Source organism: Pteropus alecto, unplaced genomic scaffold (assembly GCF_000325575.1).
Source record: "Pteropus alecto unplaced genomic scaffold, ASM32557v1 scaffold210, whole genome shotgun sequence".
NCBI lineage: Eukaryota > Metazoa > Chordata > Mammalia > Chiroptera > Pteropodidae > Pteropus > Pteropus alecto.
The window spans coordinates 355,832-371,978 of NW_006431288.1; the positions used below are offsets into that span (position 1 = coordinate 355,832).

Here is a 16,147-nt window from a genome sequence, read left to right on the forward strand (position 1 = left end):
GTTTGATCTCTAAGGACAAGGACTGCATATTTCAGCTCTAGTATCTCCACCACTTAGCAAAGTATCTGGTATAGAACAGATGACCTCATTAATGTTTGAAATTAAGGAGCCTCGGCACATTTTCATTTGTTTACACTTTCACTAATTTATTCAAATGACTCTAGTATATAACCTGATCTAGCAGGTTTAGCTATTCAAGAATAGACTTTGAGTTCTCTGAATTCTTCAAGTTTGCAACTAACAGTTTTTAAGTCTGTCTTGGACTTTGTATGGAGTTAATTCAGTGGAGTCTATATTCGGTGGTCAGAGACAAAATACTCATGAAAATTTTCAGAACAGAGAATTAAAATAGGGTGATCCAATAGTGACTGGTGCTGCTTTATGTTAGACTGGTGGTTGGGAAAGGTTTCCTTGAGAACTGACATTTAGACTGTTATCTGAAAGTCAAGAAGGAGCCAATAATGTAAAAAGCAGGGGAGAAAGCACTTCAGGGAGAGTAAAGGCTCTAAGTGGCAGAAAGGTCCAAAAGCAGAATTAAATATGGGATATTCTAGGAACAGAAAGGAGATCTATATGGCTAAAATATAGTATGCAAGGAACAGACTGGTCTGAAGGGAGTTAGGCAGAAGTCATATCATGTAGGGCTTTAAAAGGCATACCAAGTAGTTTATATTTACGTATGAATTTATGGAAAATTTTTAAGAATCTACTGCTTAGAACAGCAACATAACTTGACAATGGAAAGAAAAAGATCATTCTAGCTGCTACATGGAGAATGATTGGAGTAGGGGAAGAAATGAAATCAGAGGCCAGTTGAAGGCTATTGTAGTAGTCCAGGCAAAAGATGGTAGTGTCTTGGGTGGTTGTAGTGGAGGCAGAGGAAAAGTAGACTGATATGGGATATGTTCTGGAGGTAGACCTGACAGGACTTGCTTAAGGATTAAATATGGGGTGGGGCAAGAGAGTGATGAGGGAAAGAAGGATCAAGTCTAACTCCCAGAGACATTGCTTGAGAAAATTTGGGGGATGATGATGCTGTTGACTGAGATGGGAAAGACTGAAGGAGCAGGCTTTGAAGGGGAGTTAGAAGTCTAGATTTCTGTCTTGGCCATCTTAACTCTGAAATGCCCCTTATATACCTATTTGAAAATATCAAGCGAGGACGGTCAATCTGAAGATAATGATTTGGGAATTATGGGTATATAGATGAGGGTTTGGCAAACATTTTCTGTAGGTTAGACAGTATTTTTGGCTTTGCACACCAACATGATGTTTCAATCACTCAACTCTGCCACCCACAGACAGTATGTAAATGAATGTGGCTGTATTCCAATAAAACTTGATTACAAATAAAGGCTGCTGGGCTGGAACTGGTCTGTGGTCCATAGTTTGCCAACTCTTATATAGATACTATTTAAAGTGCTAGGACTAGGTAGTTTTGGAAATCCCAAATTACCCTTGTTTAAGTGGTCCGAGTTATGATGTGATGATGCTATCTTAATTCTGAAAAATACACCAGTGAGGTCTCAATAAACTTCTTATATGATTCCAAGGCAAAATGCTTAAATTTAAGAGTTGCAAGAACAGCCCTCACAAGAAAATGATATACTATGTTAGTACTAACCGATCATCATCATCTGCATGAGCATTAGTGCTAGAAGTGCTCTGAAGTGTAGGTAACCCTTCAGTGACGCCTTCATCTACTGAGCCTGCAAATAAAAGAGGACACCTGTCAATACTTTGGTGTAAATAAGCCAAGATATTAACTGCAAGCTGTACCTCCAAGTCTCTAAACACAGACTAATGTATACGTATATCCTCAATTATTAATCAAAAATAAGTGTTTTATAATATTTTACTTTAATTAAACGTTTATGTGATTTAAAAAGAAATCATATATAAGACAACAGCCTTATATTACTACTTAAATTCTTTTAGGAATATTTCTTTGATATAAATTATAGAAACAAGCGGAGTAATACGAATATAAACTAAATGAAAATTTACACACAATTAAACGTTATAACCACTTAAGGAACCACTCAGTTTTTATTTTTTAAAACTTATTTTTGGCATAATCAAGATGTAAATCTGCAAGAGGGCTGGGCGGTGGCCACACTTCTCAGGGATGTGTTTCCCCCTTTTTCCTTTTGATCTTCTATTCTGCCCACTGCCAAGACAGCTATCTGAACAGTCTCCTGGAGTCTGGAGGAAGCAGAACAGCTTTAGTTGTGCCAGTATAGAATTTCGGGGTCTTTCACAACTTTCACATCCTCTGGGTCTTGACTTCTATTTCCCTCACTCTGAGTTGAATGAAAGTGCACTGTGTTTTGACAAATGTCTTAGAGAAAGACTGGTTTTAGTGCTCTGTTATCTGCTTATCTCTCTGGGGCAGGCTATCTGCCTAAAATTAACCTGGCAGTACCCTGAGCATCTTTTCAAATACTTTTAAGGTGCCTTTTAAAAAGTAATTGTTTTTAGTGGGAGGGAAGATCTAAACAAACTCGTCTGTTATCATCAGGTACTGAACTGTGCCAATGTCTTAACCATGTTCAAATAAGCTGTGCTGCACCGATGAACAAATGAGAGCAGCTGAAGCTGTGTAGTTCATTAACAGCAAGCAAGCTTTCAATTGAAATATTTTAATGAAAGCTGAAATGTACTAATTATAACGGTTTGTACAACACTGTATATGGGAAGATTTAATAAGTATCACCTGTTAATAGACACAGAGGATAAAATTTCCTTCCAATGAAAATTTAGAATCTAATACTTCAGTTTTCCCTTTGGACCACTTCAATTAGCTAACATTATTAGGAAATGAATACATTTTCCACTTAAGTAAAAATTTCCAAAAAATGAAATCCCTTTTAAAAGGCATCCAAACTTACTTTATAAAATCATTTGTGCTAGAAAATTTGTGACAGGGTTACATTTTGTCTTGACTTTTTAAATAAAAGAATACTAAATATAATTGTTTTTTGTTGCTTGATGACTCACAAAAATCAAGAACACCAATTATTACACTATGTTCTATTACACTGACAGAGGTTTTTTGAAAGGAGACAAGACTGTATGCGTTTACATTCATCCTCAACTGCACTCCCATTCTTCCTGACTACCCCTCCACCATCTCATCCTTACTGGTGTGAGCTTAGCATTTCTATGCATGCCTTTTCTTTTTTTCTCTCCCTTATTGTCAAAGACATTTATGCTTTTCCTCTATGCCTACTTAAACAACTTATTCCCAATTCTTCCAATTTGTTTTTTAATTCAGATGTGGGCTGGGAGGCCAGATAATGCTGCATTTTGTTTAAGAAAAAACTGTTCATTTGTCAATTTCCCATGCTCAGTTTTTCCCTTAAAAGAAGACTAACATTTCAATCTATCCTAGGATAAAAACTGGAAAAAATCCCAATATCTGGACCTGATCACCATGGACGCACAAAAAAAATTCTGTTTTATAGCAATATTCTGCAGTTATTCAGAATTATAGGCAATAGTAAAGCTTATAGGCATAGATATGAAAAAAGGCCTGGCAGTGTGATTATGGCAGGACAAGAAGATTGATCTAAGTGACATTTGCTCCTAACCATCAAGCAAACTGTACTACTTCTAGGAGGGGGTGGGTCTTAGTGAGGTGAAAATAAAAACCTTCTGCTTTGGACTGATTCTGGTACTGTCAAGATTTGCTTAAAAAGCAGGTCAGCAAGAAATAAAATGGAGTACAAGATACATCTAGCAGAAGGTCTCTCTTAAAACTATTTTTACATTCTGAAATATCATCTAAAGCTTGGTCTCTAGATTCCTAATTTAATGGATAGTGAACATGGAAAGTAAAACAAAGGGCATTCTCTTCTTGCCCATGGCTAGTAAATTCACCAAAAGCTAAAAATAAAAACCACTCTAAGCTAAGTTAAAACAAAATACACTTTTAGAATTCTATCCATACTGTGAACATTATAATATAGTGTAATAGCACCTATGCAACTATTGGCAAAAATAAACCTTGTAAACTCTTTTTTCCTGAGATGATGGTTTTTACCAATGATAACACAAGTAACTATATAAACTGGAATTTTAATTGAACTGATTTAATGCTGATATACAAGCAATATTACACTCCTGAGGTGATAGCCATATTTCTTAAAATTATTAAAATCAAGTTTCCTTTCTACACTACAGGGATTCTGCTCTCAGTGGTAAATCAGGGCTAAGAATTCTGAACAGAGCCCTCTCACCTTAGGAAACAGTAAAGCTGTTGTACAGAAACAATCAGCTTTACATAATAAGGGCAAACTTATCAAGAAAGATGCTACTCTCTTCCACCAGTAAAGAGTGCTGTCTGATAGCTCTGCTGCATCAAACTAACTCCTGTTTTCTGTTAACCACTGTTTTAGTTGAGATGGTTGGAAAAACTTCTGGTGGTAAAAAATATAAGTGGCCATCCACTACTGAGCATTTACCATGTGCCAGCTACTGTTCTAAATGTTTTAAATACAATAACTCATTTCATACCCAAGAGAAAAGCAGACCCTAATATTTAGGAACTGGCCTAGTGACACTTAGGAATGAGCCTGGTGTTCACAATAGTTAGGCCCTGGTGTTTTCCCATTGGACATAAAACAAATCTCACAGAACACCAACATCAGACCAGGTCACACTGGTCTGACAAAACACATAATTTTGTTTAAGCACAGACAAAAACAAGGTCATTGTGCAATCACAAAAATACCAAATATCCCCCTCTACAGCTAAAAGTCACTGCTGCTTTAGGTTCACTTTGGTCTACATTTCTAGGCATTTGTTAAGATACTTAGAACTATTCCCGCTTTGACATCACCAGTCCTGAGAAAATCACTTCCTTGAATCCTCCCTAAAAAATCACCTAACACAATCCCAAATTCTCTAAGTCCTTTCTAACATCCTCTTACTAAGAAGCCCTAAAGATCCCATGTATGTGATCTCCCAGTTGCAAATGAGCAATGAACTCAACTTGTTTAATTATAGGTGTGCTCCTGCTAGACTTTGGTAACAGGGCACTGGCAGAAATGAACTCACAGAAATTCAGATGAAGTTCTCGTTGCCTTACACTGGGAACCTCGGTAACACATTTAAAATTCCTTTTGAGGTGCAACCTGCCCTTGGCTGGGCGGTAAGTTCATGTTGAATCCACTTGAAAATTTCACTGAAGCCCTTCACTGTTGGGTTTGTTTCCCCCCAAAAAAGGTCTTTTGGGAATATCCTGGTTATCCAATCAGATGTTATTGTTCCCTGATGAAATTTTTTCTAGACTTCTAACACTTGCTCCTATGACCTGTCTAGAGTGTTGACACTTATCTACAAGAGGAATAGACTATAATGAGAAGATGGACATAGGCTCGATTAGTCCAAATGAACTGGCATTGCAACTGAGTTCAGGAGATCTCTGACAAAAACATTTCAAAGTTCTGAAAGGTATGACATAGATAAACCTTGAAAATATGGAAAGTGGCAGCAGACAGACAGAAGAGACCACATATTACATGACAGCATTTATATGAAATATCCAGAACAAACAAATCTATAGAGATAGTATATTAGTGGTTGCCTAGAGCTGGGAGTAGGATAGGAGGGAGTCACTGCTAAGGGGTACACAGTTTCTTTCTAGGGTGATATATGTTATAAAATGTTATAAATTTAGATTGTGGGGATGGTTGCACAACTCTGTGAATATACTAAAAACCACTATCGGATGTACTTTAAATGAGTGAATTTTATGATACATAAGTTTTATTTCATTGAAGATGTTTAAAAAACACCTTATAAGGACTTCTTCAATTCTGTCATTGTGTCCTGAGAACTGCTTTATTTATTTAGTTTCAAATGTCCAAATCAGGTTTCTTCTGGTCCCTGATCAATGACAACTGGCCTTTAGTCAAGCCCTGGAAATAAAAAGTTACACAAGCATTATTCTTATGAACCACTGCAGTTCTCATGGGCTGTCTCAATCTAAAATTGTACCTCTTCCAGGCCAAACATCTGCTACCCATTTTCTCACTGTAACACTATCTCAATTATACTTATCTCTCAACTGGCTCAGTTTCACCAAGGATAACTTGGAGTTGCAAGTGGCCTTTCTGGGGGGAGTTTCTGCCATTACAAGACTGTTCATTTGAGATACATCAGCACTGTACCAATACTGGAGTATGGATTTTAAGAGATACTGCTGTGGATGTTTTCAATATACGGTCTTCCTATCAATGACACAACCTTGTTAAGACGAGGATAGAAACCAAGCACTGAGGTACATCTTTAAACACCTCCAACAAAGCTGAGTTTATTATTTATTTTTAGGATGGACTGAGGCTTTCTCATGCTAAAGAGCTACACTGTATTCCTGAGTAGGGAAATCCCAACTTACTTCTCCAGTAGGAGGACCACACATTACATCGATATTGTTGTTAAAGAACTCCATAAGCTTTATCTTTTAATCAGACTTTTCACTGTACTTATTCATAAAATTCAGGAAAAATAAAACAAGTGGAATTCTGAAACTGTAATTATCAAAGCACTTAAACACCCTCAAACTTTCAAGTATGGCCAAGCCCCAAGTACTGCCAAAGCCTTGATGGCAATAAGATAAAACCTCTGCGGGACCTATAAGTTAACTCCTTATGAGTTAACAATAGGCTGTCTTTTACAAAAGTGAGAACTGTAGCTTAAGTCTTAGGTTTTGCCCTATTACCATCTGACATGATTAAACACTACAAGAGATTTATATATTGTCTCCAGCTTTATGTCTCACAAACAGGTTATGAGCCACATTCACTAAAGCAGGTTCTGAATCATTTACAACTAGAGCAGGGGTCCCAAACCCCTGGGCCAAGGACTGGTACTGGTCTGTGCCCTCTCAGGAACCAGGCCGCACAGTAGGAGGTTGAGTAGTAGGCAAGCAAGGAAAGTTTCATCTGTATTTGCAGCCGTTCCCCCAGCGCTAGCATCACCGCCTCAGCTCCACCTCAGATCATCAGGCATTAGATGCTCATAGGAGCACAGGTCCCTAGTGCCAAAAAGGTTGGGGACCACTAATCTAGAGTTTTGGTCTTCTGGAAAAGATGCCATCAGAGAGAACTTGCCACTGAGTATCAATAAAAAGTGATCAGATTTTGTTAACTGACTCAGCAGTAAAACTTCAAGGTGTTGTTCACTGGCTTCATGTTTCCCAAAAGATACTAGATGTTCCTTCCTTCCGAGGAATTTTCCTCAAGATATTTACTTAAAAAGCGGACAGCTCCACCCAAGATGATGAAATCAGATTAATTTTCTGATTCTTCAGTACTCTTTTCTGACCCTTTATTACTAATCACTATTAATTTTGACTATTACAACTACTACCTCTCATCTTCATCCTATTGTTTTTGACTCCCTAAGATCTCCTTCTGCCACTTAATGGAAAACAAAACTCTTCTGTTTTTTTCAGGTCCTATTCTGAATTTAACAGACTGCTGATCTATTATCTACCATCTGACCCATTAACAAAACTTTTAATAACTGTTTCTTTAAACACTTCAGAAGGTAGATTCCCTTTTACACGCCCCTTGTATCCATCACATCCCAGCCCTCAGACTTGTTTAAAAAAAAAGGAGGGGGGGGATGGCCTTGACCTCACATCAGCAAAATGCTTTTGCTGAAGTCATTGCAATCCTAGCAGCAAGGCATAGTCAATCAGAAAAATGCTAATACTGGGGCTCTCCTAATTATGATAGTTTGTTCTCTTCAGAGACACTTCAGCCTGGTTTACAGAAACTGTTTACAATTCCATTCAAGGAGTCTGTCCATTTTAAGGGACACAAAATTGGCTCACTCCTATTGTAATGAGTAATACTTATATTTCCAATACTCCTATCACTAGGATATTATTTATGTGCAGAGGAGTTACATGCGCCTGCTGCACACTAACTTATCTTGTGTATTTAAGAGTTACTGCTAGCGATTTTTAGATATTAAAACCACTGCCCACCCCAACTTGTTCAACTACAGGTGTGTTCCTTGTGTTCTTTGGCTGACATACTTAATAGGTATTACTATCCTTGCTTTAAAGTTACAGAAAATCAGTGAGGTTAAGTGACTTGCTCAAGTCACGTATCTGTTAAGTGGCAAAAACCAGTAGCAGAATCTAGATCTGTCTGACTCTAAGTCCTGAACTTTTAATCATTATGCTATATAGCATATAAGATCAGTGTTGCAATTCCACCATTATTTTAGCTGCTCACCTCAACAAATTTATCTATTCACTACCATTACTGAAAAAATAGTCAACTTATATCTTAGTATCTTCATCGACCTTCACAATGATCACTTTTTCCTTTAATAGCAGATTTTAGAGTCTAGGAAAAAAAAAAAGAATTCCTTTGCTAACATAGTAAACTATAGATTATCTAGAACTAGTTATATTTGTTATTAGTGCATACAGATAATTGAATACTTCAAGATAAATAATGAAGCCATATCATGAAGTCCTTCTCACTTATAAATTTTTTCTTAAACTTCATCAGATATTGTCACCTTTTCGAGTAGCAACACCTAACCTGAACTTAGCAGTCTCTTTTCTCTTTTAAGTTTGCTGTATTTATTGCCCTAAGTTGAGGGTGTTAGATTTTACAACCTTTTGCTGGGGAACTGGTAATAAAAGGAACTTAAAAGAATAGGTAATATCCTATTTGAATTAATTTCATGGATAATCAAATTATCATTTTAGAATATCATGACTATATTAAATATTATGTCAGTCTCTAGACTGACAAACTACCTCTTAGATATCTTCTTTAATAAATCAGTAAGTAAAATTAGGTACTCTTATTAAGTATTCCTATGTAGTATGGAAGAAAGTACCATATACATCTTCCCTTTCTCCTTTCCGCATTTTTTTGGCTGCCCATTATATACTAAGAACTCAATTTTTCTGTAAGGCTTTGTTTTAGTGTATAAATTTAGAGTTAAGATAGGTTAGATGAGAGTGATTAATACATCTGCTACAAAGGCAAGGAAGAAAACCTCACCTGGATAATTTGATTACACGATATTCAGCTCAGAGTTGTTCGCATGTCTGCTTTAAAACAGAACTCACATTTTTATAACAGAATATATTAGAAATTAGGCTTATACAACTGAAAGATTTATCTACTTATGTTCCTAACTTCTCTATTTACGTTAATCTAGTACAGGCAAAATCTGAACTGATTAATATCCTTAAAAATGGTAAAATAAGACTATTTCACATGTCTAGTTAGCAAGATATTCAGTTAGATTAATATTTGGTTTCTAAGTTCTCAGATAAATGATTAACATAGTAATTATTCATTAAACAGCTCATTATTCAGAATAAATGAAGCTGTTTTCAGGATTAAAGACTCTAGTAACTTAACGAAAACTTGGGTCACATCAACAAATAGCTATGATCTCTCCTGCCATTAAATATCTTATTGGATGTGTGGTCACTTGAATTCTTCAAATGTATCTTGACCCAAATTCAGTAATATGATTTTTAATCGGCATTGAGGATTGAACTGTGCCCCCTCTAAAGACCTATTCAAGTTTTAACCCCTGGTACCTGTGAATTTGACATTATTTGAAAATAGGGTCTTTGCAGATGTAATCAAATTAATGAGCTCATACTGGAGTAGGGTGGGGCCCAATCCAATGACTGGTGTCTTGATAAGGGGAGGGAGATGTGGATCTGACGCCAAGGGAATGCCACATGAAGACAGAGGTAGAAATCACAGGCATGCAACTACAAGTTAAGAAGTGTCAATAACTGCCAGAAGATAGGAAGGAAGGATTGATCATTCCCCTGTAGCCTTCAAAGGGAGCATGGCCCTGACAACACCTTAAATTCAGCCTTCTGGCCCCCTGAATTATGAAAGAATAAATTTCTGCTGTTTAAATTACCCAGATTATGGTACTTTGTTGTGGCAGCACTGGGAAACTCATATAGTGAGTCAAAATTCAAGAAAGTAGTAACGAAGTTACTATGGACTTCATGGTTCTTCAATCTTTTGGAGAAATCCTCTTTATTATTCTGTTAGCTTTTCTTTACTCTCTGAATATAAATATTTATCAAGGATCAGTCCTTTGGTTTTGGCACATATATGTATATATATGCATAAATATATATGTTTATAAATATATTAATATAACCCTGCCCCCCCCCCCACGCTGAGATTCAATCTGTCAGTGCTAAATGACCTAAAAGACCCAAATTGGTAATCTTCAGTCATGATCTCACCAATCCTGCCTTTTTAAGTGCTCTGTGGCATAATATTGCTTGGTTAGCAGCCAAGCATAAATCACATAAATTTGACCTTTTTGACTTACTCTTAAAATTAGGTTTCCACTTCTTTCTGATTTTCATATTATAGTTATTGCATTTAATAGGCTCCTTTATGATTGCTATTATTTTTTGTACCATTAAGAAAAACTGTAAAAGACTTAATGTAAGACACATCTGAATTCAGATATGAAAAACTGTGCCTCAGAATCACTAATTATAACATTAACAATATTTTCCTAGTACCCTGACCCCTCCCATTCTCTTAATCCGTATATTCAAATATCATCAGGTAGTAATGATTCATCCTCTACAAAGCCTTTTAATATCCATTTTCTTTATAGTTTTACTCTAAGCATCTTCATTCATTCAAAGACAACCCAGTAACTGATTTCTGAAACTGTCTTTGCTCAGCAAAATTCCCTGCATATCAATACCAAATTAATTTTCCTAAAATATATGTAAATGTTTTTCTTTTTATTTCCTTTAAGGTAGACTCCTTATCAACACTAGGACTGGATCCAAGCTTAGTTGGCCTAGCTGTGGCAGACACTGCTAGCTGCATACAATATCCATTCTCCTTTATATTTGTTTGAGGCAGTTATACAACCAAGATACATTTCTTCCCAGATTCCCTTGCAGCTAGAACAACCATGTGACACAATCTTGCAGAAGTTTTTTAGGGATTTCTGGGAACATCTGTACTTTCCTGATATAAACACTACCCCTTTCTAGAATATGAGGCTAAAAGATGAAGCAAACATTTTGTAACCATGAAGCAATAAGCATTCAAATAAAACTGACAAAGGACGGTAGATTATAAATATATAAGGAGCCTAGGTCACTGATTACATTGTAGGGCCACTGTACCAGTCCTGGACTTTCTATTTCTGAATGTTTTATGTGATAAAAATAAAATCCTGTTTGGTTTAAGCCACTCTGAAGGAATTCTGTTACATGCAGTTGAATGCAATCCTAACTGAAACTCGTGTTCAAGGCTCTTGACCACTCATTTTGTCTTATCTCCCATTATTTTCCATACTGGAGAGCTTCCATGCTTTATTCACACCATTCTGCATTAAATTCACTGCTTACAAACATGCAATGCTCTTCCACACCTCTGTGCTTTTACACATTTTCGAAGAAATGTCATTCCCTCAACTGGGCAAATTCTTCCTTATTAAGATCCAGCTCAAATATATAGTATTAAGGTGCTCTTTCCTTTATGGAGCCATAATACTTTGTGCATATCTCTAGCCTAGCATTAACTGTTGATTTATACATCTGCTTCCTCAATTATACTATTAATTCCTCAGATGCAGCAACTACCTCTTTTTTTTTTTTTTATCATGTATACTCAATGCTTGGCACATGCTAAGTTTCCAATCAATATTTTAATATAGAATAAAACACTAACTGGATTTTTTTAAACTGGTATTTTTTGCATTGAAAGTAATTCACAATTCATTCATCTATATCTGTATCTGCCTTTGTCCAATCAGATACCATTCAACTATTTTCTTTCTTCCCCAATGTATAACTTGCGAAAAAAATGTATAGTACCAGTAGCACATAAAAAAATCCAATTATCATGTTTTATTCTTCCTAATATTTCCTATAGGACCCAGCACAAAACTTTTCATCTAGTAAGCACTTAAAAATGCTTGAATTGACTTTAAAACATCATGAAAAACACAGAAGACATTATACCTATAGAGGAAGACTGTGGACTAATCAGAAGGTCCTCTTGGACTTGTTCACTTCCTGGCACTGTCTGCTGATCACTCAGTGAACTCTGAGATGCACTGACAGGCTGGGATACTTCCTCATGGACCTCCTCATCACTTAACCTTTCTACTTTGACCCGGACATCTTCTTCAGTACCCAAAGGCAAGGTAGTTTTTGTGCTCTCACAAGTCACAAAATCAGCCATTCTTCTACCTGTCTCAGATGGGCCAGGTAATTCTAAGGTCCGGGTATTTTCTGCCTGCTTAACCTTATCAGGCTGAATCCTTCGATCAATTCCAAAAGGAAAAGTCCAGGGAAAAGCTAAAGAAGAGTCAACTGGTTGATTTCTATTTTCTGAGTAGGAAGCTGAAGAATTCAATACCTGGGGAGAACTTGTTTGCGTGCTACACTTTACAGGACTTTCAGGAGACATAACAATGTAGCTTTTGCGCTTTCTCCGGGATTCGCGGCAGACAGGAATGGTTCTTTCTACCACACTGCACTCTGAAGACACTGGAGAAATGCTTCCATCTCGAGAAGTAAAATTGCAGTTAGAGTTATTTTCTTGTCCAGCATCTAGACCCTTTTCTGGTTGACTATTAGGTGTATTCCATAAAATGCTTGATTTCATGAACTCTGAGCAGGTGCTAGCAACACTAAACATTTGCATATAGCTGGCTGCAGCTAAAACATCAATGATATTTTCTGTGTTAATTGACAGAGTGGCTGTGTAAGCATATTCTAAAAGCGGTATAAAACCAGTCACTGTAACATGATGCAAATCCAACACATTTTTGTTCTCATCCTCTGCTTGGCCTACAAGTTTGGTGCGAAAAAAATCACTGCAAGCTGCTAGTACCACCTTATGTGCCCGGAAGATTTTGTCCTGGACACGAATAGTGATATCACAAAAATGTCCATCATTTCGCAGCATATTTAGCTTTCCAAGCATTTCCTGGCTGTGGGAAGAGGAGCTATGAGTAAACGTTTTCACACCCATCTTTTCCTTCTTCTATAGATGCTCTTCAAGGATGCAAATGAATCAGAAATGACCTAAAAAATACATAAAATAAGCATTAATTGATGGAGCCAAGAATATGCAATGCAGAAAGGAAAGTCTCTTCAACAAATGGTGTTGGGAAAACTACACAGTCATATGCAAAAGAATGAAACTAGATTATTATCTTATACCATACACAAAAATTAACTCAAAATGGATTAAAGATTTGAATGTAGGACCTGAAACAAAATACATATGCACTAAGCTCATGAACATTGGTCTTAGAGATGATTTTTGTGAACCTAACTCCAAAAGCAAGGAAACAAAAACAAAAATAAATGAATGGGACTACATCAAACTAAAGAACTTCTCCAAAGCAAAACAAAACAAAAAATGGCAACTAACCCAATGAGAGAAGATTTCTGCAAATGATACTTCCAATAAGGAAGTATATATACTTCTTTATATATCTGAAATATATAAAGAACTCACACAACTCAACAACAACAAAACAAACAAACAACCTGAATAAAAAGGGGACAGAGGATCTGAGGAGACATTTTTCCAAGGAAGACATACAGATGAGCAATGCACATTACATCACTAATTACTAGGGAAACGCAATTCAAAACCACAATGAGATACCACCTCACTTGTTGAGAGTGGCTATTACTAGTAAGACAAGACATATCACATGTTGGAGAGAATGTGGTGAAAAGGGAACCCTTACACATTGCTGGTGGGAATGTAAATTGGTGCAGCCACTCTGGGAAACAGTATGGAGCTTTCTTAACAAATTAAGAATAGAACTACCATATGACTCAGCAATCCCTCTTCTGGGTATTTATGCAAAAAGTTTGAAAACACTTACTCATAAAAATATATGTACCCTTATGTTCACTGCAGCATAATTTACAATAGCCAAGACATGGAAACAACCTATCGACAAGTGATTAAAGAAGATGAGGTACATATATACGATGGAATAGTGCTCAGCCATAAAAAATACTACTATTTGTGGCAATATAAATGGATCCAGAGAGTATTATGCTAAGTGAAACAAGTCAGATGGAAAAGGACAAAAACTAAGATTTCACTCAAATGTGGAATATAAAACAAAAAGCAACAAACGAATGAACAAAACAAGTTAAACAAACTCACAGATACAGAAAACAGATGGTAGTTATTAGATGGGAAGGGAGGTCAGGTGAGGGTGAAGATAGTAAAGAGAATCAAATATATATGGTGATGGAAGGAGACTAGACTTTGGGTGGTGAGCGCACAATAAAGTATACAGATATCAAATTATAATGTTGTATACCTGAAATTTATATAATGTTATTAACAAATGTTACCCCAATAAATTGAATAAAAAAATAAAACCTCTTCATGGAAAACTTCACATACAAAAAACCCCAAACACAAAAATTCCCCCTACCTAGTCCACCCAACTGTCTAATCAGTGGAGTCTATGAAATGTTTTAATGAGCTGCATAGTTTTAAATAATAAGTTTGTAAATAATGACAATTATGTGCCAGACACTGTTTTAAATGCTTCGCATTTGATCATTTATTTGATTGTTATGATATCTCTATCAGCAGGAGCATTATTATCTCTGTCTGAAAGAAAAGAGTAATTACCTTGCTGAAATAAAAATGTTAGTAAGTGGCAGGCCCAGGGTTCAAATCCAAGCAGGCTGGCTCCAGAACCTGTATACTCTTAACCTCAATGCCATTTACTGCCTCTTTTAGGATATAAAGTGAGTAAATATAGATTAGATGGTTAAAAGTTCAGGTTTTAGAACACGATAGGCCTGAATTCTCTTCCTCAACAATTCCTCCAAGGCTGTTATAAGGACTAAATGAAACAATATATGCAGTAAATACTTTTGCACGGTATTTGGCACTCTATAACTGCTCAACAGATAAAAGCAGTTACTGTTGATTTTATTACTAATACAATAAAACAACCTTTCTGGAAGTAAATTTATTAAAAAACAATGTTTAGGAATCAATCAACTGATTGGATTTTCCTTTAAAAAAAAAAAGACGGTTTGCTGTCATCAGATTTTACATTTATTTACTAAAAATATAAAGAACTGACATTCTCAAATACTGTGAAGTTAGCTAATCTAACAATGATCAGTTTCTTTCCCTTTAACCTCTTTTTATACTCTCTAAGTGAAGTCAGGGAGGTTTATATTAGCCCTTTGACAAAGATAAGAAAACTAATGCTCAGAGAAGCTAAGTGACTACCAAAGCTGAGTCTTCTAACTCTTAAATCACAGTACTTTTCCAATGCAAAAAACAAAACAGCTATGTACATCAATTATTTTACCTAAGATAAATAACTTTAAATAAATAACTCCTTAAAATTTGATTCATATCTCTGCTGTCCAGATTGCTCTGCTGTGAACAATCTCCACTTTTCAATAGTCCTTTAAGACTGGTTCCACACTAGTCAGTTGGTACTGAAATGATGCAAAACAAAGCAAATTTTGGGAAATACTTTTTGTAAATTAGATAAAAAAGATACCAAATGCTTCAAAAATATAGCCACCAATTAAAAATTATATTAAAGATGAATATTTACTGGACCAGGAAAAATGTTTGGTTCTGAGTATTATATGAATGCACAATTACTAACATATAATAAACACTCAATAGTTATTATTATACATTAGTGATAAATGTGATCAAAGAAAAATAGACTATGATCCCACCTTTGTGAAATATATATGTGTGTGTATTTGTACACATATGCAGAGCAAGAGAACATGAAGTCTTAACTAGAGATTCATGGATTCCCCTACCATGATCATTCTGAAACTATATATGGAGTAATGTCTGCATGTATATACAGTAGCTTTCTTCATATTTAAGAAAATCATTGGTAGAAGTATGGGTGTTTATTCTCTTTCTTGCACATTAAACAAACTTTTTCTTAAAACGACAACAGCAGCAACAATAATGACAGCATACTGCTACAAAACCCTGGGGTTTCAGGTACTTTTAGTTCAAACTCTAAAGTTATACAGGGTAGGTATACTTTTTCTTTCCCCCGAAAAGGGTTTCAAAAACTGAATATGGTAATCACATTCCACTCTTTC

The 16,147-nt window shown here is 35.9% G+C and overlaps 1 protein-coding gene across 3 annotated transcripts in view; it reads right to left on the reverse strand.

The window, feature by feature from the left end:
* Window positions 1-16,147, reverse strand: part of ZBTB44 (zinc finger and BTB domain containing 44) — a 66,914-nt gene that overhangs the window by 11,892 nt on the left and 38,875 nt on the right. For all 3 annotated transcript variants that reach the window (XM_006905786.3, XM_015597542.2, XM_006905787.3), the window contains exons 2-3: window positions 12,020-13,090; window positions 1,625-1,709 (exon numbers count right to left, since the gene is read on the reverse strand). In XM_006905786.3, coding sequence (XP_006905848.1) covers window positions 1,625-1,709; window positions 12,020-13,037 — 1,103 coding nt within the window. In that variant the 5' untranslated portion in view covers window positions 13,038-13,090. The remainder of the gene's footprint in view (window positions 1-1,624; window positions 1,710-12,019; window positions 13,091-16,147) is intronic.